Source organism: Myxocyprinus asiaticus, chromosome 5, assembly GCF_019703515.2.
Source record: "Myxocyprinus asiaticus isolate MX2 ecotype Aquarium Trade chromosome 5, UBuf_Myxa_2, whole genome shotgun sequence".
Taxonomy (NCBI): domain Eukaryota; kingdom Metazoa; phylum Chordata; class Actinopteri; order Cypriniformes; family Catostomidae; genus Myxocyprinus; species Myxocyprinus asiaticus.
In genome coordinates, this window is record NC_059348.1 from 55,710,393 (window position 1) to 55,738,242 (window position 27,850).

Genomic DNA, 27,850 nt, shown 5'->3' on the forward strand with positions numbered 1-27,850 from the left:
ATACTCGCTGAGATACCCAGGCCACCAACAGCTTTGCTTTAAAAAAATACATGTTGTGGTTCAGTGATGCACTCACAGCAACTAGCCAAATTTTGTTATTAGGCTAGAAACTAACTCTAACCTTGTCTGTGTAAAATAAGATCCTATTTTGTAACTTTGGCAATCCTGGAAATATTCATACACGCAAGGATACCAGAAACGCATGTGACGTCACTATTGTAAGTACTGTTTACATGGAGCAAACTCCGCCCACAGGAGTTAAATCACAAGTTCATCCATCTAGTACAATTACAATTTAGACACTTTAAAGATAAAATAACACACATCTTGTGTGTTACAAATTTTATTACTTAAAGCACTTTAACAAAAATACAAGCTTCACATGTCTGCTTTTAAACCCTTCTGTACACTTGCCCCATAGACTGCCATTACAATGGAATTACTCTAAACACACACGTCTCATTCTTGTTTTTACAAACTGAAAGAACAACTTGTACTGAACCTGAGAACATTCCTTTAAAACACACTGTTGGTAAGGAAACCCCTGATAAGAGTTCAGAGCAGAGATGAGTCATTTTATCAGATTAATCTGCGAGACTCAGACAGATTAAATAGATCCTGAAATAATCTCACAGTCAGACGTGATTCTCCTCAGAAAATCCCTTCGAGTCTAAAAACTTCAGATAACGCTCTGACCAGTAAAGAGACAAACAAACTGAGGCGTTTCATTAAACACACCGTGGGGAACAAACTAAAGTTAACTTACAAAACTTGCGGTAAATAATCTCTGAGCATCACGACAGAGAATCAGACATAGTTTGACTAAAGCAGTTCACACAGAACCATTTCCATTGAAAGAAATTAAAGGAATATTCTGTGTTCAATGCAAGTGAATCTCAATCATCAGCATTGTGGCATAATGTTAATTACCACAAAAATGTATTGAAAAAGCACAAATCTGTGTCCCAGTGAGACACTTACAATGGAAGTCAATGGGGGTCAATAATCTGTAAACATTAAAATACTCACTGTTTCAAAAGTATAGAAACAAGACATAAACAATATGTGTGTTAACATGATTTTACTGTCATAAAATCACTTACTAAACACATCTGTGGAAAGTTATAGACAATTTTACAACTTCGTTGCCATGACGATGTAACGCCATAGACCCTAAAACGACCGTAAAAATTATGATTTAAAAAAAACTTTACAGCTCAAATAATACACAAGTTTTAATAGAATTAATGTAAGTGCTTTTATAAAATTATAAGCGTCACATTTCTGCCTTTTAAACCCTCCAGAAATTGACCCCATTGACTTCCATTGTAAGTGTCTCACTGGAACACAGATTTGTGCTTTTATTTTAAAGAGCACCTATTATGGTTTTTCAAATATCACCTTTCATGTTGTGTTATATAGCTGTTTGTGAATGTAAAAAAGTCTGCAAAGTTTCAAAAACCAAAGTTCACGACAAATGGAGTTATTGACTCCCAAAAGAAAGAACCGATTCTGAACACCTGAAACGAGTCGTTAGTAATTCCAGACTTACTTCCTGTACTAACCTACGTAATTTGGTAACAAAAACCCCACCTCTGGTCTTCATTGGCTGCTCATGAACAGCTTTGACCCGCCCTCAAACACTACACTAAGCGGTAGACCAATCACAACAGACTGGGACATCTGACCAATCAGAGCAGAGTATGCTCTCTGAAAGGAGGAGTTTAGAATGAATCCTTTAGAACGGATCATTGAACGAGTCGTTTTTGACACTGGGGAAAAAAGGTAATGCTGCAATTTAAATTATGAGCAAATTAAAGAGTTTTTTCTGTTAAATCTATTGTATGAGACCTTTAAAACAAAATTAGGCACGTTTAAAAACCATAATAGGTGCTCTTTAAAGAAAAGGAGGAACGAGTTGAAATACATTTTTGTGGTAATCAACATTATGACACAAATGCTGTCGATTGAGATTAACTTGAACCTGGAATATTCCTTTAATAACTTGAAACTCTTCTTGTGTGAATCTCGTTAAAACATGTCCAGGTCACATTTTATACATTGTGTTAATTAAGCACATTTCCCCCACAAAACTCGTATTATTATCATGCATTTATATGTTTGTTTGTAATGCTCATTATTCTCAATGGTGATTCTCATCACTGTAAAAAGTCATTTAACAGTATTAGATTAAATGACTGTAATACAGTGATTTTTTACATTTGAACACATAAACTGAAGGCAGTACAAAAGTTGTACCACAATGTATAAACAGAATTTATCTTTGTTTTTAAATCGCATTACACTAATGCGAGTATTTCCTTTTAATGGGCCTAAAAATATGCTTCATTTATGAAAAATAGAGTTGTGTATTTCTTCTTTAGGTTTTAGGGTGAAATATGACCTGGGCATGTTCCTAACAGGTTTCGTGACATTCACTCTTTCACACTCTTATAAGATGCAACTTTTAATGAATTAAAATGCCCAAACCAGCATGAAATGCAGCGCAGAATACATGCACGGTTGATCTAATATATAACAACATCTAACCTCAGCGGCATCAGTCACATGATCCGACCGTTCCGAAACATCTTCAGGGTCTGTTTTAACCTCAGAAGACATCTAGGAAGAGAAAAAGACGAGCGTCACATTGAATATTGTTACATTTGTTAATAGTGGATGATGGTGTCAAATGGTTTGTATGAAAGCACAGAATGAGTGATCATGCAGAAATAATCAATTGTGCAATGAAGTTAAACCAATACAATGAAAAACAAACAAACAACTGTTACTACAGTTACAAACAAAACCAAAAAACACCACAATGTGTCAAACAAAAATTTCAAAAACACTTCAACGAAACATTTATTTTCCAGATAAATTCTCTAAAAACAAGTCTTAAGCAATTTTACTTATTAAATATTTTTTAACTGCAAAACAAGACAAAAATGATTTTGTTTTGCAGTGTTTGTTTTCTGGTTCTAGAGTTAAATGAACATCTCCATCATCACTTATAACGCATCTTTAGGTCAGTCCACAGCACACGTGTCAGCTGTCAATCAACATGACTGCTTACTTCCTGTGTGCACACGAGTGGTTTAATGATAGAGGGGAGGTCCTGTCGAGGAGGGCGCGCCGGTGACGGGGAGAGTCTTCTGTCCCATTCGTTCACAACACATGCTTCAGAACGCACCTCCAAAAACAACCTCTTCAACTCACTGATGTTCATCTGATGTTTCTTTCCTTCTGCAAGGGTGTCAGTCTCCTGATCCACCAATCACATTACAGGAAAAAAGTAATATGGGGCGGGGCATAAAAACTAGGACTAATAAATTAGTGTGGATCACTTTTGCTAGTTGCATCAATGTTTTAAGGATGTTTATCACATTGTAAACATGTTAAACATGTTAAACAAGGCAAACAGGCAAGAGATCCATTTGCACAATTGAAATTGATGCTTGGCTTATATTCAAACCAAAGAAATACATAACAGTTCAAAAGTGATAATTCTGTCATAATTTACTCATTATATTCTCTTGGGTTTCCCCAAAGAATCTTTATGCTCTTTTCCAAACAATTAAAGTGAAAGGGGACCCACGCTGTTGAGCTCCAAAAATAAAATAAAAGCATCATAAAAGTAAAATAACGTTTATTAAAAGTTCATTTGACTCATGCGTGACATTCCACATTTTGTGGTGCTTTTTTTGTCTTTTTTTTTTTTTTTAGAGCTTGACAGATGTGTTCACTATGACACGGTATCTTGTTGTATGAAAAAGAGCAGCATGAACATTCTGCAAAACTTCTTTTGTGTTTCACAAAGTCATACTGGTTTGGAGCAACATGAGGGTGAGTACATGATGACTGAATTTTCATTTTTGAGTGAATGATACCTTTAATTTTTCTTAGTACTAAAAACACGCTCACTTCTAATTAAACTTAATCAGTTAAGAACAACTGAGCGCTGTTAGAAGTGACCATGCCAGACACAGTTGTTTAGTAAAAGTTAATTGTATGTTTGTTCATCCATAAGCGTAGATTTAGGTAGATATGAGAGGGACATGTCCCTATCAACTTTCAGAAAATCGGACATGTCCTGACCAACATTTGGGCAATTTTACCATACAGAAAATATGTTTTTATTTTCATTTTAACAGCTATTAAAGCTCCTTAGTATAATTATTAATGTGTAAATTATTGCCCTACCTCTTCTGAAGCAGCGCATAAACGGTGTCGTCACGTGGCACCTGTTACTTTTCTCAGCGCTGTTCAGGATGCACCAATCACAGTCATTTGTAAGATTAAAAAAAAAATCATTTTCTGGAGATTAAGCGGGCGGATTTCCATTGGTATTTTACATCCAATCCTTGAAATTAGTAGATTTATACAAGCATACTTTTTATGTACAAATGTTTCCTGTCAAAAACGTCCTGAGTTTTGCAAGAAGCTCAGTGGAGCATTCTGCTTTTTCGGCCGGTAAACATCCTCCTGAGGAAGACCCCTTAAAATGTTAACAATTTTAACAATAAATGTTTTATTTTGCACATTGAAGAACAACATCGGGATAGACTGAAAGATAATATTTTGTCAATAAGATAAGGCATTTGTGATCAATCAAAGTCATTAGTTGCAAGTCTAAAGCCTACTTTGTTCACAACTTTTTCACATAAAAATGTAAATACATGTACAGTTGAAGTCAGAAGTTTACATACACTAAGTTAACTGTGCCTTTAAGCAGCTTGGAAAATTCTAGAAAATGATGTCAAGCCTTTAGACAATTAGCCAGTTAGCTTCTGATAGGAGGTGTACTGAATTGGAGGTGTACCTGTGGATGTATTTTAAGGTCTACCTTCAAACTCAGTGCCTCTTTGCTTGACATCATGGGAAAATCAAAAGAAATCAGCCAAGACCTCAGAAAAAAGATTATGGACCTCCACAAGTCTGGTTCATCCTTGCGAGCAATTTCCAAACACCTGAAGGTACCACGTTCATCTGTACAAACAATAGTACGCAAGTATAAACACCATGGGACCACACAGCCATCATACCGCTCAGGAAGGAGACGCATTCTGTCTCCTAGAGATGAATGTAGTTTGGTGTGAAAAGTGCAAATCAATCCCAGAACAACAGCAAAGCACCTTGTGAAGATGCTAGAGGTAACAGGTAGACAAGTATCTATATCCACAGCAAAACGAGTCCTATATCGACATAACCTGAAAGGCTGCTCAGCAAGGAAGAAGCCACTGCTCCAAAACCACCATAAAAAAGCCAGACTACAGTTTACAAGTGCACATGGGGACAAAGATCTTACTTTGTGGAGAAATGTCCTCTGGTCTGATGAAACCTCTGGTCTCTTTGGCCATAAACACCATCGTTATGTTTGGAGGAAAAAAGGGTGAGGCTTGCAAGCTGAAGAACACCATCCCGATCGTGAAGCATGGGGGTGGCAGCATCATGTTGTGGGGGTGCTTTGCTGCAGGAGGGACTGGTGCACTTCACAAAATAGATGGCATCATGAGGAAGGGAAATTATGTGGATATATTGAAGCAACATCTCAAGACATCAGCCAGGAAGTTAAAGCTCAGTCGCAAATGGGTCTTCCAAATGGACAATGACCCCAAGCATACCTCCAAAGTTGTGGCAAAATGTCTTAAGGACAACAAAGTCAAGGTATTGGAGTGGCCATCACAAAGCCCTGACCTCAAACTGATAGAAAATTTGTGGGCAGAACTGAAAAAGCGTGTGTGAGCAAGGAGGCCTACAAACCTGACTCTGTTACACCAGTTCTGTCTGGAGGAATGGGACAAAATTCCAGCAACTTATTGTGAGAAGCTTGTGGAAGGATACCCAAAACATTTGACCCAAGTTAAACAATTTAAAGGCAATGCTACCAAATACTAACAAAGTGTATGTAAACCTCTGACCCACTGGGAATGTGATGAAAGAAATAAAAGCTGAAATAAATCATTCTCTCTACTATTATTCTGACATTTCACATTCTTAAAATAAAGTAGTGATCCTAACTGACCTAAGACAGGGAATGTTTTCTACAATTAAATGTCAGGAATTGTAAAAAACTGAGTTTGTATTTGGCTAAGGTGTATTTAAACTGTAACTAAGCAATATGAGAAAAGATTATGTGGGAGTGAGTGGAGTTGGAAAGCAGAAAATGGGGAAAATATCAATGTTCCAATGTACAATTATCTTCATAATTTGTTTTGTGATGTAATTTTGCACATGTAAATTGCTAATTTACCCTTTGTTTAGATTTCCATTCGTTTAATGGTGGATAATACATTTTACAGAATGTCACTTTATGTCCCTTGTATATTATTTTCTTGAGGTAAATCTTGAAAAAGATAACATTTGATTTTGACCCATTAATCTTAGGTTTACAGCATCACACATTGCTGCATATAAATTAATGGCATATCACATTAGTCAGTTCTTAATTCGTTTATTCTTTAGAAATAATAAAAAAAGGCTAATAATTAATATGGTGGGGTTAGAGAAATAAGAAATGAGACTTGTTATACAGTATGAGATAATAATGTTATTTTGCCTATATCACCAGACTGACTCTCGCATTTTCATAATACCAACATTTTGAACATTATCCTTGCTATATGTCCCTATCAACTTTCAAACCAAACATACGCTCTTGGGTTTACGTAGTTCTGCTTAAGGGTTAAAAATCCAAACACACACGTCTCATGCTTGACAAACCTCTAACATGAGATTACTGTGCTTGACAAACACATTCTCTCCCTTTATCCGCTTTATGAAACTATACTAAAGAGAAAAGAAGAAATACAGTGAAAAAAAAAAACTTCCGGAAACTTTTGACCGATTTGAGTGTTGCAAAAAAATACTTTTCTTAATGAGTAATTTTGCCTTGTTTTCTTGTAAAAATATCTAACAAACAAGATACATTTACTTGACAAGCAAAATGGCTTAAGCTATTTTGTCCTGTTTTGATAGAAATCAAACTACATTTAGTGAGGTTTACGGTTAAAAAAATAAAATAAAAAAAATAAATAAAATAAAATAAATTATTTGCCAATGGTGTAAGAAAAATAAACATATCTCAAAGGGAAAACTAGTTTGTTTTTCTTTCCCCATTGGCATTTTTTTTTTTCTTGTTTTAAGCATAAAGTTTACTAAATTTTGTCTGGTTTATATGAAAATAAAACTTAATATCCCATGCCATTTTAAGACAAAAATACTCATTAAGAAAATGATTTTTTTTGCAGTGTGTGAGCTGTATATGAGGTCAGAACTCACAGTAAAATCATGTTAACACACATATTGTTTATGTCTTGTGTCTATACTTTTGAAACAGTGAGTATTTTAATGTTTACAGATTGACCCCATTGACTTCCATTGTAAGTGTCTCACTGGAACAAGCATTTGTGCTTTTATTAAAGATTTTTATAAATTTTTGTGGTAATCAACATTATGCAAAAAATGCCGTCGATTGTACTGAACCTGGAATATTCCTTTAAATGCAGTAGGTTGCTTGGCAACCGTGAACAGCCTCCGGTTGCAACAATTATTGCTCCGTGTCCTAAGAAAGCCACTTAAACTATTTTGGCTTACTGCTTTAAATATCATAATAAACATAAATAACATGCATGTTTAATAATGGGTTTTATCATTAATATGGGGATGAGCTGATGGATAGTGACACAAATTTGACCGCTGTGACCATGAAGTCATGTGACACTATTGCATCACAATGGAGGGGTCAAATGTGTTGGACGTGACAGTACCTGCATCCTTAAGTCAGAGTCGTCCTCAAAGTCTGACTATAATCAGTGTGTTTGCATGAAAGAGAGGTTGTATCAAATGACATAATTACATTCAGATTATAAGGAACACAGAATGTGAACATGCACAGAAAGCTTTCTAAAACGGCAAAATCGTCTTGTTTAATTCGTTCACTTAAAGCTGAAGTGTGCAATTTCAGCACCACAAACAGCACTTAAATGCAAAAATAATGACAGGCTTCCCAAATACTCCTTGGTTCATCAAAACTGATAGTCCCACCCCAAATTCACGCCATTGGTTGAGTCAGATGACATGTCGGGTGCTTTGAAAGCGTCACAGAGTTGACGCTATTCAGGAAGTCAAACTACCAATGGACTACTGTTCCTCTGAACATTAAACTGAGATATGAGAATTTTAACACTGACAAAATTACACACTTCAGTTTTAAGGGTTTTAAATGCATCTGTTGACTCTGGACCGTTCATGTTTGTGTTGGCATTTGACATGTGTAGTAAGAATAAAACTGTGCGATAAGACGTTCACACACACCTCAGTTGCAGAAGTGTTGTCATCACAAGCAAAGTCAGTTTGATCACTGTCTGTCTGTTTAACCGAGGAAAGTTCCCAAAAGATCGCAGCAATAAAAGGAAAAAATCCATCTCATCAGACTTGATATTTAAATGATATTGTATTCATAGTGTAAATACAGTGTCACGTATGAAGAGTGATGAGGCAGATGATTCTTCATGAATATCATATCAAGATGTGACTGTTCCTGTCGCTCGACTACTAGAACATGAAGCTAACGACACCAAAGTCACAGGTTTGATTAACAGGGTGAATTGTAAATTAATCTGATGTAGAACAATGAAAGAGAATGAACTAATACATTTAAACAAATATAGTTATTACTGTACAAATGTTTTACATAGTAGGGCTGGATATCAATCCAAATTCTGATTCATTTGGGTATTTTTCAGTTGTAATATCAATTCTGTAATTTGACGATAGAGCAAAATCATTTGAGGTAGACGACATATCAGTTTTACTGATAGGTACTGAAAGTTGCTTTTTGGAAATGTAAGCGCAGTTCTAGCGGGAAGACTCGCAGCTGTACATCATCGCACCATTAGCTAGGTAATTCCAAGCCAATCATGCGCCAGCCATCGCTTTATAAGTCTGATCACAATCTATCACATTGCTGTTTTAGTGTGCAAACCTCCACCACCCCACAGCCACCAGTTGAGTCTCGTCCTGCATGGGGGTAGGCTCCTCGCCCCTGCCTCCTATCTCCAGCAGGATCTGACGGTTCTGAGTGCAACTTCTTCGGAGCGCGAGACGGGGCTTATGCCAAAGAGAGACATTACATTTGATTCATATTCCTCAAATAAATGTCATCTTAAACTTTACTCAATTTGCGAGTCTTCCTGATAGAACTATCGGTTATCGGCAAAAATAAATGCCGATAGTTGTCGATATTTTGTTTGAATTTTTTTCCCCATATTTTTGTTTTATTCCTTATCAATAAACCTTATCTGGTGAATCTATAAGCTATAAAAAGCGTCATTTGCTAAATACGTACATATCAAGCATTGTAACGGAACCAAATCTCTGTAGTTTCAAAATAAGAGTCCCCAGTGTATTTCGGGCTTGTTTAAAGTAAAAAGTCCTTCATTATGCACCAAATCTTCATTTCTCTGGTTATTATTGGGATTTTGGTTGCACAGTAAACTGCTTTTGGGAATTTATTCATTTGTAGAATGTAATATTCAATGTAGCAATAATAATAAATAATAACAATAATGATTATAATAATAGTTATAATATCAATAATATCGCAATAATAATTACATTAAAGCAATATCTCACATGCAAGAGTTCCGTTGTCATGAATAAAAGTTTTCACCATTGCTTTCATTAACACTGTGAGGCTCTGTATTTGAATAAAAAAAAATACATAAAATAAAAATTACTCCAATGTTGCACTTTAGATTAAACTGTAAAGATATTTACAGAAGCACAAAAGTGCAATGGTTGAAAAGTAATTAAAATTCTATGAATACATTTAAAGGGATAGTTCACCCAAAAATGAAAATTCTCTCATCATTTACTCACCCTCATGACATCCCAGATGTGTATGACTTTCTTTCTTCTGCAGAACACAAATGAAGATTTTTAGAAGAATATCTCAGCTCTGTAGGTCCATACAATGCAAGTGAATGGTGACCAGAACTTTGCAGCTCCAAAAGTTACATTAAGGCAGCTGAAAAGTAATCCATAAGACTCCAGTGGTTTAATCCATGTCTTCAGAAGTGATATGATAGGTGTGGGTGAGAATCAGATCAATATTTAAGTCCTTTTTTACTATAAATTCTCCTCGCTGCCAAGTAGGTGGCAATGTGCATAAATGTGAACTACCAAAAAACAGAAGAATAATGTGAAAGTGAAAGTGGAGATTTATAAAAAGAACAATAATTAAAAAAAAAAGGGACTTAAATATTGATCTGTTTCTGAGAGTAAATGAGAGAATTTCCATTTTTGGGTGAACTATCCCTTTAATTAGAATTTTGATGTTACTTTAAACTTAATTTAAAAAACTTAACTTAGAAAAAATTTACCCAGCCCTACAGCATAAAAATAAATCAAAATAAAGATCACACAAAGCTCATTACAGTGATCACAATCAAAACTGCAGCACCTACTGACAAAGATCAGTCCACACACGGCCAGACAACACACCTCATCTTCTGAACTGTCCTGGAAACCCTGCGTCAGAGACGACCCGAGCGCCGCCGCCTTCGGCTCCAGGTAGCACAGACACAACGCCAGCGGGAATGACAGTGTGAGAGCGTACGGAACGGAGAAAGACGTGGACAGGAGGAAGAAGAAGATGAAGAGGAAGCAGGGAATGAGAGATGGAGACTTGATGGGCATGAAGTGCTGCAGGCTCTCGGGCAGGAAGCGCAGCTCTGCGAGGTCAGGGAAGGTCAGGTAACCGTCATCATCCAGGAGCGCCGAGAGGTCGGGCAGGTGAAGGGAAAACGAGAAGAGCGTTCCTCCTCTGGTCCGGTTCTGGTCCAGCCTCTGTTTACGAGCAGACAGCAGGAGCGCCTGTTCTTCCAGCAGAGCGGCTTTACGGTCCGCTTGGGCCTGTCGCCGCCGGCAACCTGCCGTGGTTTTGGCAGGACTGACGGAGGCGGCGCGCTTGCGACTGCTCTCGCGACGTCTTCTGCGGACTTTTGTCAAGGAAACGGGTGAGGAGGGGAGGGAGAGCTCGGAACCTAACGGACCTGACGAGTACGGACACAACTAATGACACAAGACAGCGATGATGGTGGAAGAAAACGGTGTAAATATAATGTAAACAAGTGGAAATGGAAAAAAAATGAAAAAGTATGGCAGTGTGATAAATGATAAGAAGGGCAAGAAAAGACAAGCTGATTAGTAACAGATAGAACAAGACCAGTTTGATCAGTTCTATAATTAATTAGAAAAGGAAAGTTCGTCAAGAAAACGTCTTGAAGTTTGAAGGCATTTTTGGGACTTTCTAAAATGCTTAACTTGGCTTAATGTACTAAAACAGTGAAATTGGAGGACCAAATTCAGTATGCACCTTATTGATGATGCATACTTTAAACAGGCAAGCAGATGAGCCTACAATCTGAACTGTTTTCTTCATAACGTCTTCTATGGGGCGGCTGTGGCTCAGGTGGTAGAGCGGGTTGGATTCCCGGCCCACATGACTCCACATGCCGAAGTGTCCTTGGGCAAGACACTGAACCCTAAGTTGCTCCCAATGGCTTGCTAGCAACATGGTGTGTGTGTGTATGAATGGGTGAATGAGTCACAGTTTAAAGCACTTTGGAACCACTAAGGTTAAAAAAGGCACTACATAAGTGCAGATATTTACCATTTCTATGGGGAGAAATGATTAGCATGCAACTTTGTGTGTTGCGTTCAGATTGTGCGCTCATACTATACTGTATATAGTATGCATCATCAATAAAATGCATTCTGAAATTTCACTGTTTCAGTACATTAAGCCACGTTAACGCTTTTCACGTTAAGCATTATAGAATCCTGGTTTTTGCTATCCGTGTACCGCTACGTCTGGCGCACAATGCACACGGTGGAAATTTCGTCGTGCATGAGACGGGGCAGCATGCGACCAAACGAAGTACACCTCTTTACTTACTCGAAGCCTTTAGAACGGAGATGACCAAACTAGGGCCAGTGGGACAAAGTTGCCCTGAGATGACCTTTGTTTTGGCCCACCGTACAATATAAGACAATAGGGGAATATATATATATATACACAGTACATTTACATACATGTATATATAGTATATAATCATACAGGAGGGGTACCAGGGCAACTTTTATATTGTAATACAACACAGTTTGATATAATGCAATGTTCACTTTTAGCCCACGGCCCTCCATCAAGTATGATTTTTGGCCCACTTGGGTCAGGGTTCTTTCAAAATCCCTAAACCAAGGCCAGATTTTTACTTAAACTTGATGGCTCTGTTCCAAACCCTACTAAGCTGTCTACTACTTAGACAGCTTCTGAAGGCATCATAACTTGTTCCAGACAGTGAGCAGCAAAATCACACTGCTTTACAAGAATTCTATGCCACACTCACATGCATCCGTCACTGAGAATGCATTCGGACATCACAGAAAACATTTTGGAAATAAAAGCGTACTCTATTCAGAACTGAGAAGGTAAAAGCTCAGCAACATGTTAACGTCCAATCAGTTGAATCTCATGGAAGATTTGTGTCCTGTTCGTGAGGGAGAGTGTTCAGAGTTGCTGCCTGTGAAGAAGGTTTTAATTCGTTCACTTATGAGGTTCCATGGCTACCTTAAGGTAGCACCCTATGTAGGTAGTAGACAGTGAGGCAGCTCACTAGAGTTTGGAACTGAGTTCAATTTTCTAATGCGAGCTAGAACGACAGAAATCTCATCTAGAACAAACATGTTCATTAGGGACACATTAAACCTTTTTATTAAACCATAATTGGACAACAACCAAATATTTCATTTGTGATAAATCTGGGATTCGTTTGAAAGTTACAGTACCTTGGTGACCGAAGTGGGCGGGGCTTGTTCTGATTCGTCAGTTTTAGTCTCCTCCTCCACCGAGTTCACCTCCTCTACTTTCTTCTCCGGCGTTTCTGTGGCGATGAGGTCATCCGTAGCAACCACAGGCTTGGAGTTCTTCACGTTGTCATGGTTAACCGCTGGAGCTGATGATTAAGAGATAATAATTACAGATATATTTTAAACGTTAGTTTGCCTCATGCACTTTGATTTAAAAGATGATTAAAAAGATCTCTTCAATGTCCCGTTGAATTGTTATCAAGGCTGATTATTGTTCAGTCCAGGTTAAAACAATCTGAGTTGTTCTCTTATATAATAATACATTTTCAGGATGTTTTTTGGGGATGTTAGCTCAGCAAGTGTTCACTTTTTCAACTAAAAGAGCTTTAGGATTCAAGAGGAACTTCTGTCATGAATTCCACATGTGAAACTAAAAGTACACATCATCCAAAATGACATTTTATAAATGTTGTGTTTGACCTCAGGGCTGAGAAATCATCCACACACACACAGCGAGAGTGCAAACATGTTCAAAACATTCTGCTAATTTACAGGAAACATTACTTATACATTACTAATGAAGTCAACATGATATCTTCAAACGAGTATTGCAAAGTTTGCATTTGTCACTAGAATAGTATATTAAGAACTACGTCAGATTAGAGGGGAACATTGTTTGCCCCCATATTTAGAATTTCTGGGTAATTTTACTCCGAGCCCATCCTGTTAGATCTTACTACATCTACTATATGGAAATTAAAAACAGATGTTTGCAATCGGAGTTTGTGTAATCCCTTCTTGAAATGTCCAGTCTACCAAAAGCAACTGCGGGGGTAAACTGGTCTTATTACACCGTAAACCCGAATGTTGTCATTTCTGGAAAAATCAAGTTGTCTTAAAGGAACATTCCGGGTTCAATGCAAGTGAAGTTCAATCGACAGCATTTGCGTCTTAATGGTGATTACCACAAAAATGTATTTCGACTCATCCCTCTTTTTCTTTAAAAAAGCACAAATGTGTGTTCCAGTGAGGCACTTACAATGGAAGTCAATGGGGTCAATTATTGGAGTGTTTAAAGGCAGAAATGTGAAGATTATTATTTTATAAAAGCACTTACATTAATTCTGTTAAAACTCTGAGCTGTAAAGTTGTTTAAATCATAATTTTTACTGTAATTTTAGGGTTTACATTGATATGTTGTCATGGCAACAAGTTGTCAAATTGTTATAACTTTCCACAGATGCAGTTAGTAAGTGATTTTATGACAGTAAAATCATGTTAACACACATATTGTTTACGTCTTGTGTCTATACTTCTGAAACAGTGAGTATTTTAATGTTTACAGATTGACCCCATTGACTTCCATTGTAAGTGTCTCACTGGAACACACATTTAAAGAAAAGGAGCGACGAGTCGACATTAATTTTTGTGGTAATCAACATTACGCCACACACTTGTCGATTGAGCTGAACATGTATTGAATCCAGAATATTCCTTTATTTAAACATTACTTGAAATGTCAAGTTTGGATCATAACTCAAAAATACAAGTTCCTTGAACTTGATTATTTGTAAAAATAAACTTGGCTCCTGTTAACATTAACTCCGTTCTCACTGTGAATGTGCAGCTGAAGTACAGTAATTGTCTTTACATTTATGTGGAGAATTAAGTGTATTTGATGATTATAATCTTCATTATTTAAGATGTGTTATTGTATGATGTAAATGAGTCCATTCAATTAAAATTATTAAGTTGAAACAACAACATTTAAATAGCAAATCTGAGCTAAGTCTACTTGAATCTCGTTACCTTAACTTAAATAGCGAAGTTCATTCTATATGAACACCAAAAGTTAACTTAATTACACAAGTTTCTGGAGACGCCATTACTCAAATCAATTGAGTAGAGTCAACTTATTCGTGTTTTCAGCGTAGAGCAGACATGATAACAACGAAAGTGATCTGTAAAATATAATAATTCACGTCAAAACTGGAGTTTGTCCTGATCGGCTGATCATGACGGAAATTTAAAGAAGCCAAATCTCCGGGGGCCTGGGTAGCTCAGTGGTAAAATACGCTGGCTACCACCCCTGGAGTTCGCCAGATCGCTAGTTCGAATCCCAGGGTGTGCTGAGTGACTCCAGCCAGGTCTTGTAAGCAACCAAATTGGCCCGGTTGCTAGGGAGGGTAGAGTCACATGGGGTAACCTCCTCATGGTCGCTATAATGTGGTTTGTTCTCGGTGGGGCGCGTGGTGAATTGAGCGTGGTTGCCGCGGTCGACCACACACGCTATGTCTCCGTGGCAACGCGCTCAACAAGCCACGTGATAAGATGCACGGGTTGACTGTCTCAGACACGGAGGCAACTGAGATTCGTCCTCCGCCACCCGGACTGAGGCGAATCACTATGCGACCACAAGGACTTAGAGCGCATTGGGAATTGGGCATTCCAAATTGGGAGAAAAAGGGGAAAAACCCCCCCCCCCAAAAAAAAAGGAAAAAAAAAAAGAAGCCAAATCTCCAGTCATCGTTTATAAACGGAGTGTTTCAACCCCACGAGCAGCACTTTTTGGCCATTTTCAGCTCAACTGGACCGAAGCGCCCATTGAAAGCAGCTCTTGTCTACGGTTCAATCAGAACCCAGATGTGCCGCAGTCGAGTGTTTGTTTGAAATCAGATACTTCATGTATAAGATTGAGAAAGCAAAAAGAGTCAATTGATTTCATGTTGACTTCAACAGCTGGATAGATTGCTATCTTTGTGAAACTTTATAAAAGCGTTTCTTATGATGTGATGCATACTGGTGTCCATGCTGACAGCGACGGTGTGTCGTCTGCTGCTCGTACGCTGGAACTGAGGGGCGGGACGTGCGATCTGAGAGCTCGCCCGACGAGTCTGTGCTTGTGTTCGTCCGCTGTAACGGAACTTTGACCCCAGTGACAGGAAGCGTTTGGGAGGAGCTTCGGGGGACACCAGCCTATCAGAAAGCAAGAATTGCGTTATTTCCAGTTATTTCCTTTAACCGTCCAGAAGCAAAACTTTATTTCAATAGAAGTCCAGTTCTGATAAACATTACACAATATCATATAGAATATCAAATCATCTTCTTGCATTTTCAGTTGCACATAACAAATCATGTCATTGACAAATAACAGGATAATTTACATATATAAGTGACTATATAAAAAAAGTTTATCGTAGTAATTAAGGCATAAGCAGTATTCCGGGTTCAATGCAAGTGAAGCTCAATCGCCAGTATTTGTGTCATAATGTTGATTACCACAAAAATTAATTTTGACTCGTCCCTCCTTTTCTTTAAAAAAGCACAAATCTGTTCCAGTGAGACACTTACAATGGAAGTCAATGGGATACATTTTTGGAGGGTTTAAAGACAGAAATGTGAAGATTATAATTTTATAAAAGCACTTACATTAATTCTTGTTAAAACTTGCATATTATTTCAGCTGTAAAGTTGTTTAAATCTTCATTTTATGGTCGTTTTAGAGTTTACAGAGTTACGTCGCCATGGCAACAAAGTTGTATAATTGTTATAACTTTCTACAGATGTGGTTAGTAAGTGATTTTATGACAGTAAAATCATGTTAACACACATATTGTTTATGTCTTGTGTCTATACTTTTGAAACAGTGAGTATTTTAATGTTTACAGATCGACCCCATTGACTTCCATTGTAAGTGTCTCACTGGAACACTGATTTGTGCTTTTATTTTAAAGAGCACCTATTATGGTTTTTCAAATATCACCTTTCATGTTGTGTTATATAGCTGTTTGTGAATGTAAATAAGTCTGCAAAGTTCACGACAAATGGAGTTATTGACTCCCAAAAGAAAGAACCGTTTCTGAGCACCTGAAACGAGTCGTTAGTAATTCCAGACTTACTTCCTGTACTTACCTACGTAATTTGGTAACAAAAACCCCACCTCTGGTCTTCATTGGCTGCTCGCGAACAGCTTTGACCCGCCCTCAAACACTACACTAAGCGGTAGACCAATCACAACAGACTGGGACATCTGACCAATCAGAGCAGAGTATGCTCTCTGAAAGGAGGAGTTTAGAATGAATCCTTTAGAACGGATCATTGAACGAGTCGTTTTTGACACTGGGAAAAAAAGGTAATGCTGCAATTTAAATTATGAGCAAATTAAAGTGTTTTTTCTGTTAAATCTATTGTATGAGACCTTTAAAACAAAATTAGGCACGTTTAAAAACCATAATAGGTGCTCTTTAAAGAAAAGGAGGGACGAGTCGACATACATTTTTGTGGTAATCGATATTATGACACAAATGCTGTCGATTGAGCTCCACTTGTATTGAGCCTCTCTCTCACCTGAAGAAGGCGTGATGCTCTACACAAACTTTCCAGAGTCTCTTCGCCGCTTTGTGATTCGGTAGTTTAAATCCGATTGTGCTGTCGACCTGTTCCAACTGAATTAAAAGATAACAAGAACTTTAATGCAAAGCAAATTCAGAGAAACGCCAGCCAGTAGTTGATCTACAGACGCTCCATGTCACCTCTCCAGGTCGGACTTTGATGTAGAAGTTGTTCCTCTTGTAGGAGATCTTGAGGATTTTGGGCCAGGCGAAGCGATTGATGCGCAGTTTATCTCTGTAGACGAGGAGGCCGCTGGAACAAATGCCCAGCATGATATCCACACTCTCAGAGTCCTAACCAGAGAAACATATCAAGACCTGATAGACACAAACTCAACAATTCAGTCGTTTCAGGAACTGCTTAAAATTTGACGTGACTTGTGAAATAATGAATCACTTGTGAGATAAGCGCTTCAAACAGGACATGGAAACAGAAGAGTAATGCACTCTAAAATGAGCGAGACATGGTTCACAAAAAGGACCTGAACCAGGGCCTGGGTAGCTCAGTGAGTATTGACGCTGACTATCACCCCTGGAGTCGCGAGTTCGAATCCAGGGCATGCTGAGTGACTCCAGTCAGGTCTCCTAAGCAACCAAATTGGCCTGGTTGCTAGGGAGGATTGAGTCACATGGGGTAACCTCCTCGTGGTCGCTATAATGTGGTTCTCGCTCTCGGTGCAGTGCGCAGTGAGTTGTGCGTGGATGCCGCGAAGAATAGCGTGAAGCCTCCTCACGCGCTACGTCTCCGCGGTAACGTGCTCAACAAGCCACGTGAGGATTGCATCAAAGTGTCCATGAACCAAAGCAACCAGCTACAAGGTGCATCACAACATTACACACTTTGATTTGAAGCAAAAAAATGTTTGAAAACCACACAAGAAGACAAAAGGTACAAGAACGTGCACTTCACGTCTTTAACGAGGGAATGAACTACAATCCCATGAAGCGTACAGAAGCATTTACCATCGATTAACAACCTTGGACCTCACGGTAGGTTTGTTTTTAAACATAAGTTGTCCGGATAGGGATGTGCACAAGTCATTGACTAATCGAGTACTCATTCTGCAACAGCTAGTTGACTATTGAAAAAACTTTTTGAATTTTGCAAATTGATTTTATTTGCGCATTTACCTGCCATGTGCAAATGGAATTATAGTGTACTTTCGCTCTGAATCTCACAGTTAAAATTGAGTCCACTGGGGGGCGCTGTGGATGCGTGTCGTCGAGGTGTTGGATGAGAGATGAAATGCAATGAATGCATTTACCGTTAATTAAGCACAAACCAGCATAAACACTGGTCGGAAACTTTGCGATGTGTGCACCCGGAGTCATTACACTGACACGCACCACAAACACACACAACAGCACTTTGGTGTCAATGATAAAACGATGGTGGAGGGTAATCTTAACACTGTTTGTTGAACATAAGAAGCCCAGATGGGACTTATGAAAGGCACAATTTAAATACCACAGAAGCAAATCAAGTCTTAACTATCACCAAAGCACAGAATGCAGCGCTTTTCATGTGGAGCTCAAAGCGGCGCTTGGCTCGAATCATGAATGTTGCTTCATGATTGCTGTAGCACAGCAGACTGTCATCTTCCACAAATTTTTTTCTCCCCAATTTAGAATGCCCAATTCCCAATGCGCTCTAAGTCCTCGTGGTGGCGTAGTGACTCGCCTCAGTCCGGGTGGCGGAGGACGAATCTCAGTTGCCTCCGCGTCTGAGACCGTCAATCCACGCATCTTATCACGTGGCTTGTTGAGCGCGTTACCGCGGAGACGTAGCGCGTGTGGAGGCATCCATGCACACTCACCACTCTACCCTCCCTAGCAACCGGACTAATTTGGTTGCTCAGGAGACCTGGCTGGAGTCACTCAGCATGCCCTGGATTCAAACTCGTGACTCAAATTTTCGAATTTCCATTGTAAGTGTCTAGAAATTTCACGTACGTGCCATACTCGAAATTACTCGAAAATGCCCATCCCTACTTCTGGAACCAGACTGTTGATTTCAGCTATTAACAGAGAAGTGACTCTGTTCCAAAGATTGAATTTTGAGTACTGGTAATTTTTTTTTTACAAATAAATGTTCATTTAATTTCAATAATTTTGCATACATGTTCTCTGCTGTGATTAAATTGTATTTTATATATCTGCCACCCTGCTCTCTACATATTTTGATATTATTGACATTGACAACAGCCATTACAAAACTGTCGGTCATGCACTAGATTATATTTCATTCTTCTTCTTCTTCTCAGCTTCCATTTTGCTTTTGTAATTAACTAAATTAACACCAAACACTTTACAGAAAATCAAACCAACCAATAATCCAACACAACACAAGCTGCGAGCAAAACCATCAGACCGCTAGGGTTGTCAGTGCGACTGTACAGTATCAACGGAGAGGCATTTCAGCAGCGCAGTGTTTGACATGCTTAGAAGCATGTTAAATACATTATAAAGCAAATGTGTGTGCGAGTAAAGAGCTGAAGGTGGAACAATGAACACTGCACTGCAGCACAATGACACACTGTCTGCACTGACCCGACAAACCTTCAATACCTCGCTCATGCAGCGGGGAACACGCTCACACACATGCATGCATGGACACATGCATGCACACACTCTAGTTGCATGTCAATAATATTTACACACTGATTTTCACACATGTGAGACCTACACAATATCAACTACATATATAAATATGCATGTATTTACAAACGCAAAAACGTGCAAACACGCAGCGCAGTATCTCACCTCCTCCTGCGCCGCTGCAAAGCACTCAAACAGACGGCCGACCAGCTGTGTCATTGGAGGAGGGGTGGGCGAGAGAGACAGAGTTACAGAGAGAGAGAGAGAGAGATGCATTGGCCTTCAGCAGCCAATCAGAGCCGGCGCTTGTATGCGGATTAACAGAAGCGAGAGAGATCTTTACGGTTGTATAATCAGACACAGAATCTGCGCCTGCAGAACTCTACATGCCCATGCATGTTAGTTAATGAAATATTTTGCACATTTTGCTATGTTTAAATGCATTCTACAGAACCCCACATATTACTTGCATAAAAGTGACTTGTATAGAGGAGTGTAAGAGCTTGTGTCATTTGTTTAAGCTTTATACAGGCTAATATTCATTACTAAATGAATCAATCACAGGCTCTTTTTGTTTTGAGAAAAAAGTCTTTGCTCATGTGTCACTAATATGTTGGTTGACATCAACGGATGTATTTTTCTGCTTGGATTTATTCAGTGATGAAACTTTTCAATCACTGTCAGCTCAACCTTGACTTTTTTTATTCTGATTGATCAGCTGTGACTAGGGATGTCACGAATATGATATTTGGCTGACGATTAATTTAATACAAATAACTGTTATTAACAATTTAATTGTCTGTTTTAGGGCTAGTCGTGATTATGACGATTAACTGCAGGGACTAAAAATGGTTCAAGGAATGAAAACAAAAACCAAAAACTGGAACAAATTCATTTTACAGTGAAAATGTTATTTGTATTATTATTATTTTTTTAATCCCCTTTTCTCCTCAATTTTGGAATGCCCAATTCCCACTACTTAGTAGGTCCTCGTGGTGGCGCGGTTACTTGCCTCAATCCGGGTGGTGGAGGACAAGTCTCAGTTGCCTCCGCTTCTGAGACCGTCAATCCGCGCATCTTATCACGTGACTCATTGTGCATGACACCACGGAGACTCACAGCATGTGGAGGCTCATGCTACTCTCCACGATCCACACACAACTTACCACACGCCCCATTGAGAGCGAGAACCACTAATCACGACCACGAGGAGGTTACCCCATGTGACTCTACCCTCCCTAGCAACCGGGCCAATTTGGTTGCTTAGGAGACCGGCTGGATTCGAACTCACGACTCCAGGGGTGGTAGTCAGCGTCAATAATTGCTGAGCTACCCAGGCACCCGAAAATATTATTTTTAAATGCTGGTAACCGGTTATAACCGATTAATTTCGTTCCGCTCATTTTTTCATGAAACCAAAAGGCCAAAGGTTTTTTATCACAGCAAATTTTTGAAAATACCCTGAAAAAAAATTAAACGTGAAAACTGCTGCATCAAACGCTTCCGCTGTGAATTTTGCATTCTGTGAATGAAGTCATTTTTAACAACTGTGTATAATAACTACATATTCTGTACATGCACGGCTTATCCAGATACAAGGAAAACATTATAAGAGGTAAAAAGTATATTTTAAGTAACTTTTATTGTTAGATATGATGCATTAATACAGATTTGATGCTGCCGGGTTTTGACTGAGCAACACATCTGTAATTATACTTAAATTAACTGTATGCTTGTTAGGATTTCTATGCTGATAAATCCTCCACACAGGAAACAAAAATCGCTTATTTTCGCTTATTTTGGGTGATGCAAGTGGCTTATTTTGGGCTTGTTTTTCCAGACCAAGTCGCTTGTTTCTCTTGCGAGATCTAATACCACTACTCTGTGCTAAGGTTGGGTGATGTACCAGTTGCAGTGTTAGTTTAAAAAGAATGGACCAGTCTGGCCATTCTCCTCTGACCTCTTGTCATTACCAAGCCATTTTCTCTGGATGATTTTTGTTTTTGGCACCATTCTGAGTAAATTCTAGAGACTGATTAAAACACACACTCTTTCTCTCAGCCTTATAAAATCACTTCATATCATACCTTGGCATGATGCAGGTCAACTCCGTACATGGAGAGTTTTTTTGCGTTTTCCAGGAACAGCATCTCAGCTTCAGCAGGACTCATTCCTCTACAACATACACACACACACACAAAGGCACAATACATTACACATTACAGTATTTAAAGGGATAGTTCACCCAAAAATGACAAGAATAAATAAGTCTTAATTGCACAATAGCCCAGTAGGAGGCTGTGGTGAGCAGGGCGGAGCCGAGCGGCATCTGGGCAGAGCGCCACACCTGCCACGCGTTCCAGCGAGGGGAGGCGGGAGTATTTAAGGAGAAGAGACAGCGGCAGACGGGAGAAAGATGTACGAAGCTTGTCCGCGTGTTTGACTTTTTATGATTTGAAGCAGCTGGCTGAAAAGCAGTGCGTGTTTTTGTTTCTTTGTACACTGAAAAGTGTCATTAAATGTCTATTTGTTTGTCAAGCCGGTCCCAACTTCCTCCTTTGCCATCGTTAATTGTTACAGAGGTGATATGCACAAAGAATGCGAATCGGCAAAAAAACCCAGAAGAACAACTTTCCTGAACGTGCATAGTAGGTCTGTGCAAAAGTAGATTTATTGTTAAAAAGGACTTAAATATTGATGTGTTTCTCACCCACACCTATCATATCACTTCTGAAGACATGGGTTAATCCACTGGAGTCTTATGGATTACTTTTATGCTGCCTTTATGTGCTTTTTGGAGTTTCAAAGTTCTGGTCACCATTCACTTGCATTGTATGGACCTACAGAGCTGAAATATTCTTCTAAAAATGGCATGAGGTTGAGTAAATGATGAGAGAATTTTTATTTATTTTTGGGGGGGTGAACAATCCCACTAATTCTATTTAAATTCTAAAACGAATGGACGCTTTTCATATATCTGGGTTTGGAACGCAGAAATAAGCTAAAGAGGGGTAAACGTCTATAGCGGTGAATAGGAGAATACAGTAAATATAATTTTGCCGTTCCCATTTGCTTCAACAGCAAAAGAGGATGTTTCCACAACTTTCCAAAAGAGAAAAAAAAAAATAGAGATGAATTACGGCAGATGGCAAATTTACTGTCACTCTTTTATCGCTCTATCACGGGTGTGCTGACTAGATTTTGTAATGCATTTCAGGGTACTATATATATATATATATATATATATATATATACACTATATATAAAAAGCTATAAATGTACACTAAATAATTAAATAATTGAATATAAAGTTTGCTAGATTTACACTGCTAAACAAGGCGGAACTGGTCTGTGAAAAGGGTCCAAAGAACAATTCACTCATTCTTGTCTGTTAATTACATTTGATGACTAAATTTAGCTTCTCAAATGCTTAGATGTTTAATACACTATTAATAAACTAAATAAAGACTATTACTATGACTAAATGACCACACACAGATAACACACACAACACTGAAGGTCAAGATATACACAACACTGTGTTTGTGTTTCTGTTGGACAAAGTCGGGTATTGTGGGTCGAGACGGACACACAGTGAGAGTTTTTGTGTGAACGGACCTTCACTGAACTATACATTTATAATTGAAAACCGTAATTACAGTTACACTGAGTTGTAAGTTATAATTTCTTACCACAGTCGAATTTTGTGTCTTTAACATACACTACATACTTCATCTCCTCCTCAGGGAAATGCAAATGTAAAAATGTATGCTACGAGTGAACCGGCAACCACAAAAATCTGAACATCCATCATTTACAAAATCAGTCACTGCTTGTGTGTTTATTAAACATTTTGAGCTCATTTGGTTATGCTTTCAACCACCAATAAGAGTGTAATAGCCCTTTTGGGTGGGAATATCTGGGGTGGCTTTAGATTGGTTTGTTTCCTACTTGTCAAATAGGAAATTTGTAGTGTCTGTTGGAGATGAGAAGTCCTGCTCTTCAAAAATGAATTGTGGTGTTCTGCAAGGATCAGTGTTAGGGCCAATATTGTTTCCTCTACATAAGTTACCTCTTGGTTCTGTGATTCCAAAATACAGTTGTTTTTGTCGTAGAATCCCAATGATCCGATTAATTTAAATGTTCTTCAAGCTTGTATAGCAGATATAAAATAATTGGATGGTATGTAATGTTCTTCAGTTAAATACTGATAAAAGGTTGTTATAATCGGTCATGGTTTTACAAAAAGTCAGATTGAGTCAACACAAACAGGTGGTCCCAAATATTCAGAAGGTGGTGAAAAATCTGGTCATATATTTTTATACTAATTTACATTTAGAATATCACATTAGGAAGTTAGTTCAGTCTTGTTTTAATCAGTTAAGAAACAATTCCTAGGTTAGATATGTCTTGAGTTTTAGGGATACAAGAGAAGCTTATTTATGCTTTTATTTAGTCTCGCCTTGATTATTGTAATGCACTGTTTTGCTGCTGCTAGACTTCTGACACGAACAAGGTATTTTAATCATATTACTCCAGTTTTAGCTTTTTTGTACTGGTTACCAATTCATTTTTAGGGTTGATTTTAAAGATTTTATTAAGTACATACAAGGCATTACATGGTTTGGTGGCAGAATATTTAGCAGAACTTGTAAGACCATAGGAAACAGTTAGACCTCTTAGATCTTCTTGTCATGAACTGTTGGCTGTTCCAAGATCCAGATGCAAAACTAAAGGTGATAAGAGCATTTGTAGTGAACGCCCCACGATTATGGAACAGCCTGCACTGGGATATTAGATCTGCAGAATTTGTGTCTGTTTTTAAGTCTTGTTTAAAAACTCATTTGTATAGACTTGCTTAGTGTGTTTTGATTTTATGTTTTGTGAAGCACTTTGTGCTAAATCGTTAAAATGTGCAATAAAAATTATGCTATTATTATTATTGTGTAATTTAGAATTTTGTGAAAACATTGTGTCAGCATAAATATAAATAAACCTTGTGTAAAATAAATGTTCATTAAATATCAGAAATTTGGGTGATGTCTTGTTTGCAACAGTGAAGTGTGTGATTTCTACATCACTTAAATAATGGTCATTTCCAAACAGGTTTCCTGAACACTGACCACTGTCTACTATTGGTCGAACAAACAGATATTCCCGCCCCAAACTCACTACATTGGCTGAGTCAGAAGATGGGTCTAATACATTACTGACAGTTACTCTGAACATTAAACTGAGATACAAGAAAGTATTTTAACCTCCAAAAAATTACACATCACCTGTATGTGTATATATATATATATATATATATATATATATATATATATAATGTATATACGCTGTGAAATTTGGTGGAGGATCGGTGATGCTCTTTAACTTGTGTTTTTATGATCCGTGTCAGCAGGGGGCAGTCAGCGCACCTCAACAAACCTCACTGAATAAGAGCCGTTCACACAGGATGCGTTCTTGACAGCTGGACAAACCACAACAGAAATCAGGGATCTTGTGATTTTCAAAGTTTCAATTACTTTTAACTTGACACAGCATGCTGAAAATGTGGCGTTTATGACACCGAAGACCTGTGAGACACCTCAAAAGCGTCAGTCTGATGCAAACGTCCATATATCGACAATTAGAAATAGCACGGATGGAACGGAAGAATGTGTCCCATGAGAACAGGACAGATTTACAAACTGCATTGCAAAATGGATTGCTGTAGACTGTAAGCTCATGTTCAATGAAATGGGAATAAAACCAAAAATATTTAGACATCTAAAGCCACTTTTTGGGTTGTCTAATCTACGCTCTTCTCATCTGCCGCAATAATACAATGTAAAACTCACTTGTAGCTGCGGTGAAGCTCCATGACTTTCTCCTCCAAGTCTTTGGTCTGATCGGGGGCCAAACGCACGTCGCTGACATATCCGGGTCCCTGCAGGTCAGCGTCATAATCTCCCACCTCAGACTGAACTGTATAAGAGCCCAACAGCGAGAGAGTGGCGAAAGAACACGGTAAACGGCCAGATACCACATCATCTCGCAGCTGCAGACACAGGTAATATCTGACAGACAGACAGACACAGAGAGCATGTAGGTCAAGAATTGTTTGTCTTCATGTTCTTCAAGAGTCCTGATATGTGCCCACCACCAGCAATCCACGGTTTGCTGATATGATTTATTTTATTTTGGCTTCATGAGTTTCTTTGAAAGCTTTAATACCATATAAAGGACAATTCATACCAAGACCGAACTCTCGGTGCGACTGTTCGTTCCGAATGAGCTTTTGAATAGGAACAATGGATTCCCATGGCGCTATTCACACCGGGTTCCACAAATCGTCTGCCGCCAGTCTGAAGGCTCTGATTTTTTTTTTTTTTCGGACTGCGATGAAAACTGACTGACCAATAAAATATGTCGCTGCAGCTGCTCAATCCAGCGCATTGGTGGCACAAATCAACTGACAAACACCAATGCTCTTTTACTCATCTCATGCACAAAAACTCTCAATTCAATGCAAATATGCAATAATTAAATACCGAGAAATACAGTGAAGCTGTGTTTTCTATTATATTATCTTTAATACTATGCATCATATTTTATCCTATACACGTTTTTAATTATTGCACATTATTTTACTTATATTTATATCACTTTAACTTGCATTATACTGTATTATCCAGGCATTAAAAAAGAAAAGATTGTTTGAGTTTGTTTGAAATATATACGTAGCAAAATGCATGCATACATTTGAAATTGTTTTTCATTTTATTCGTTTCGGTCTCTGTGTGAATAGACGTTTCGTCTGCAGACTGCCTCACAAATTTGTCACAAATTTGGTGTGAATAGGCTTCAATAGTCATATTCCAAATGTAAACCTCCATAACTCATGTTAGGTTGGTAACTAATAAGGTAACTAGCTAACGGTAGCTAACTAGCCTTTGCAAGCTTGAGGAAACACTCCACAAGTCTACTTGCCACTATTATTATATTACTGTTTCCATAGTAACAGTGACTTCTCTGATTGATGGATCTCATTAAACGAATAAATGACTTCAGGTCACTTTGTCGCTGTAAAATCGCTGCCATTGAGAATGCAGCTTTAAAAGTTTTACATTATCAATGAAATCAGTTAACCCTTATGTTGTGTTCGGGTCATCTTGACCCGGACGACATTTTTTCTTCACTTAAACCAGTTGGAATAAAATTCCTTGACTTTGTTCACAAATGGTATCTGAAAACACACACAAAAAAAATGACAATTTTCTTTACATTTTATTGGTTTTATTTCACTTTGTTACACTTGTTCTGTTCCCGGTCAAAAAGGACCGGACATTGGAAATGAATGGGTTGGACTACAAAATACAGAAATATTAAGTGTTCAGGAGCATCTCAATCCTTTAGATGAGCACATATGTGGATTAGTGTTTGCACACACAAATAGCTTGGACATGTGCACACACACAACACACACAAACACGAACACAATGTGTGCTGAACACCCTTTTGTGCAACGTCTTTCCATATACACTCATTGAGGAATATTTCAAGATCTACTTATCGTATTATGTTGTGTTTGGGCTCGTTTGAATCGGGATCGTCTGCTGTAAGTTATGATGTGTCATTGTCTATGTTATATGTATGTTTCAGGAAGTAATAATGAAAAAGGTGACAAAAAGACACTCCTGTTTATTATATTTATGTGTGTCAGTGGGAATTTCATACACTAAAACTCACTGCAGTTTGATCTCTGAGTGAAATAAATTTGCTCATTGCATTCTACTAATTGAGACCTTTCCAATGATATATAACACATGGATATCTCATCTTTTTGATGGTTTTACCAACTCAAATGTGCAAATGATGAGAACGAAACAGTTCTTATTTGTCAGGAAATTAAAAAGCATCATTTAAGAGTTGGTAGGATCAGCTATTTGCATTGTAAAGTCCAGATTCTAAGCTTTAAAGTGACACCTATTTTGTTCAGATCA

The 27,850-nt window shown here is 38.2% G+C and overlaps 1 protein-coding gene across 6 annotated transcripts in view; it reads right to left on the reverse strand.

Moving 5' to 3' along the window:
• LOC127441323 (band 4.1-like protein 3) overlaps nucleotides 1-27,850 on the reverse strand; it is a 73,622-nt gene that overhangs the window by 13,177 nt on the left and 32,595 nt on the right. For 5 of the 6 annotated variants that reach the window (XM_051698601.1, XM_051698599.1, XM_051698604.1 and 2 more), the window contains exons 7-14: nucleotides 25,706-25,924; nucleotides 21,950-22,037; nucleotides 20,028-20,072; nucleotides 17,406-17,558; nucleotides 17,221-17,318; nucleotides 15,674-15,849; nucleotides 12,853-13,019; nucleotides 2,551-2,622 (exon numbers count right to left, since the gene is read on the reverse strand). In XM_051698601.1, coding sequence (XP_051554561.1) covers nucleotides 2,551-2,622; nucleotides 12,853-13,019; nucleotides 15,674-15,849; nucleotides 17,221-17,318; nucleotides 17,406-17,558; nucleotides 20,028-20,072; nucleotides 21,950-22,037; nucleotides 25,706-25,924 — 1,018 coding nt within the window. The remainder of the gene's footprint in view (nucleotides 1-2,550; nucleotides 2,623-12,852; nucleotides 13,020-15,673; nucleotides 15,850-17,220; nucleotides 17,319-17,405; nucleotides 17,559-20,027; nucleotides 20,073-21,949; nucleotides 22,038-25,705; nucleotides 25,925-27,850) is intronic. The other variant, XM_051698603.1, reaches the window with a different exon arrangement.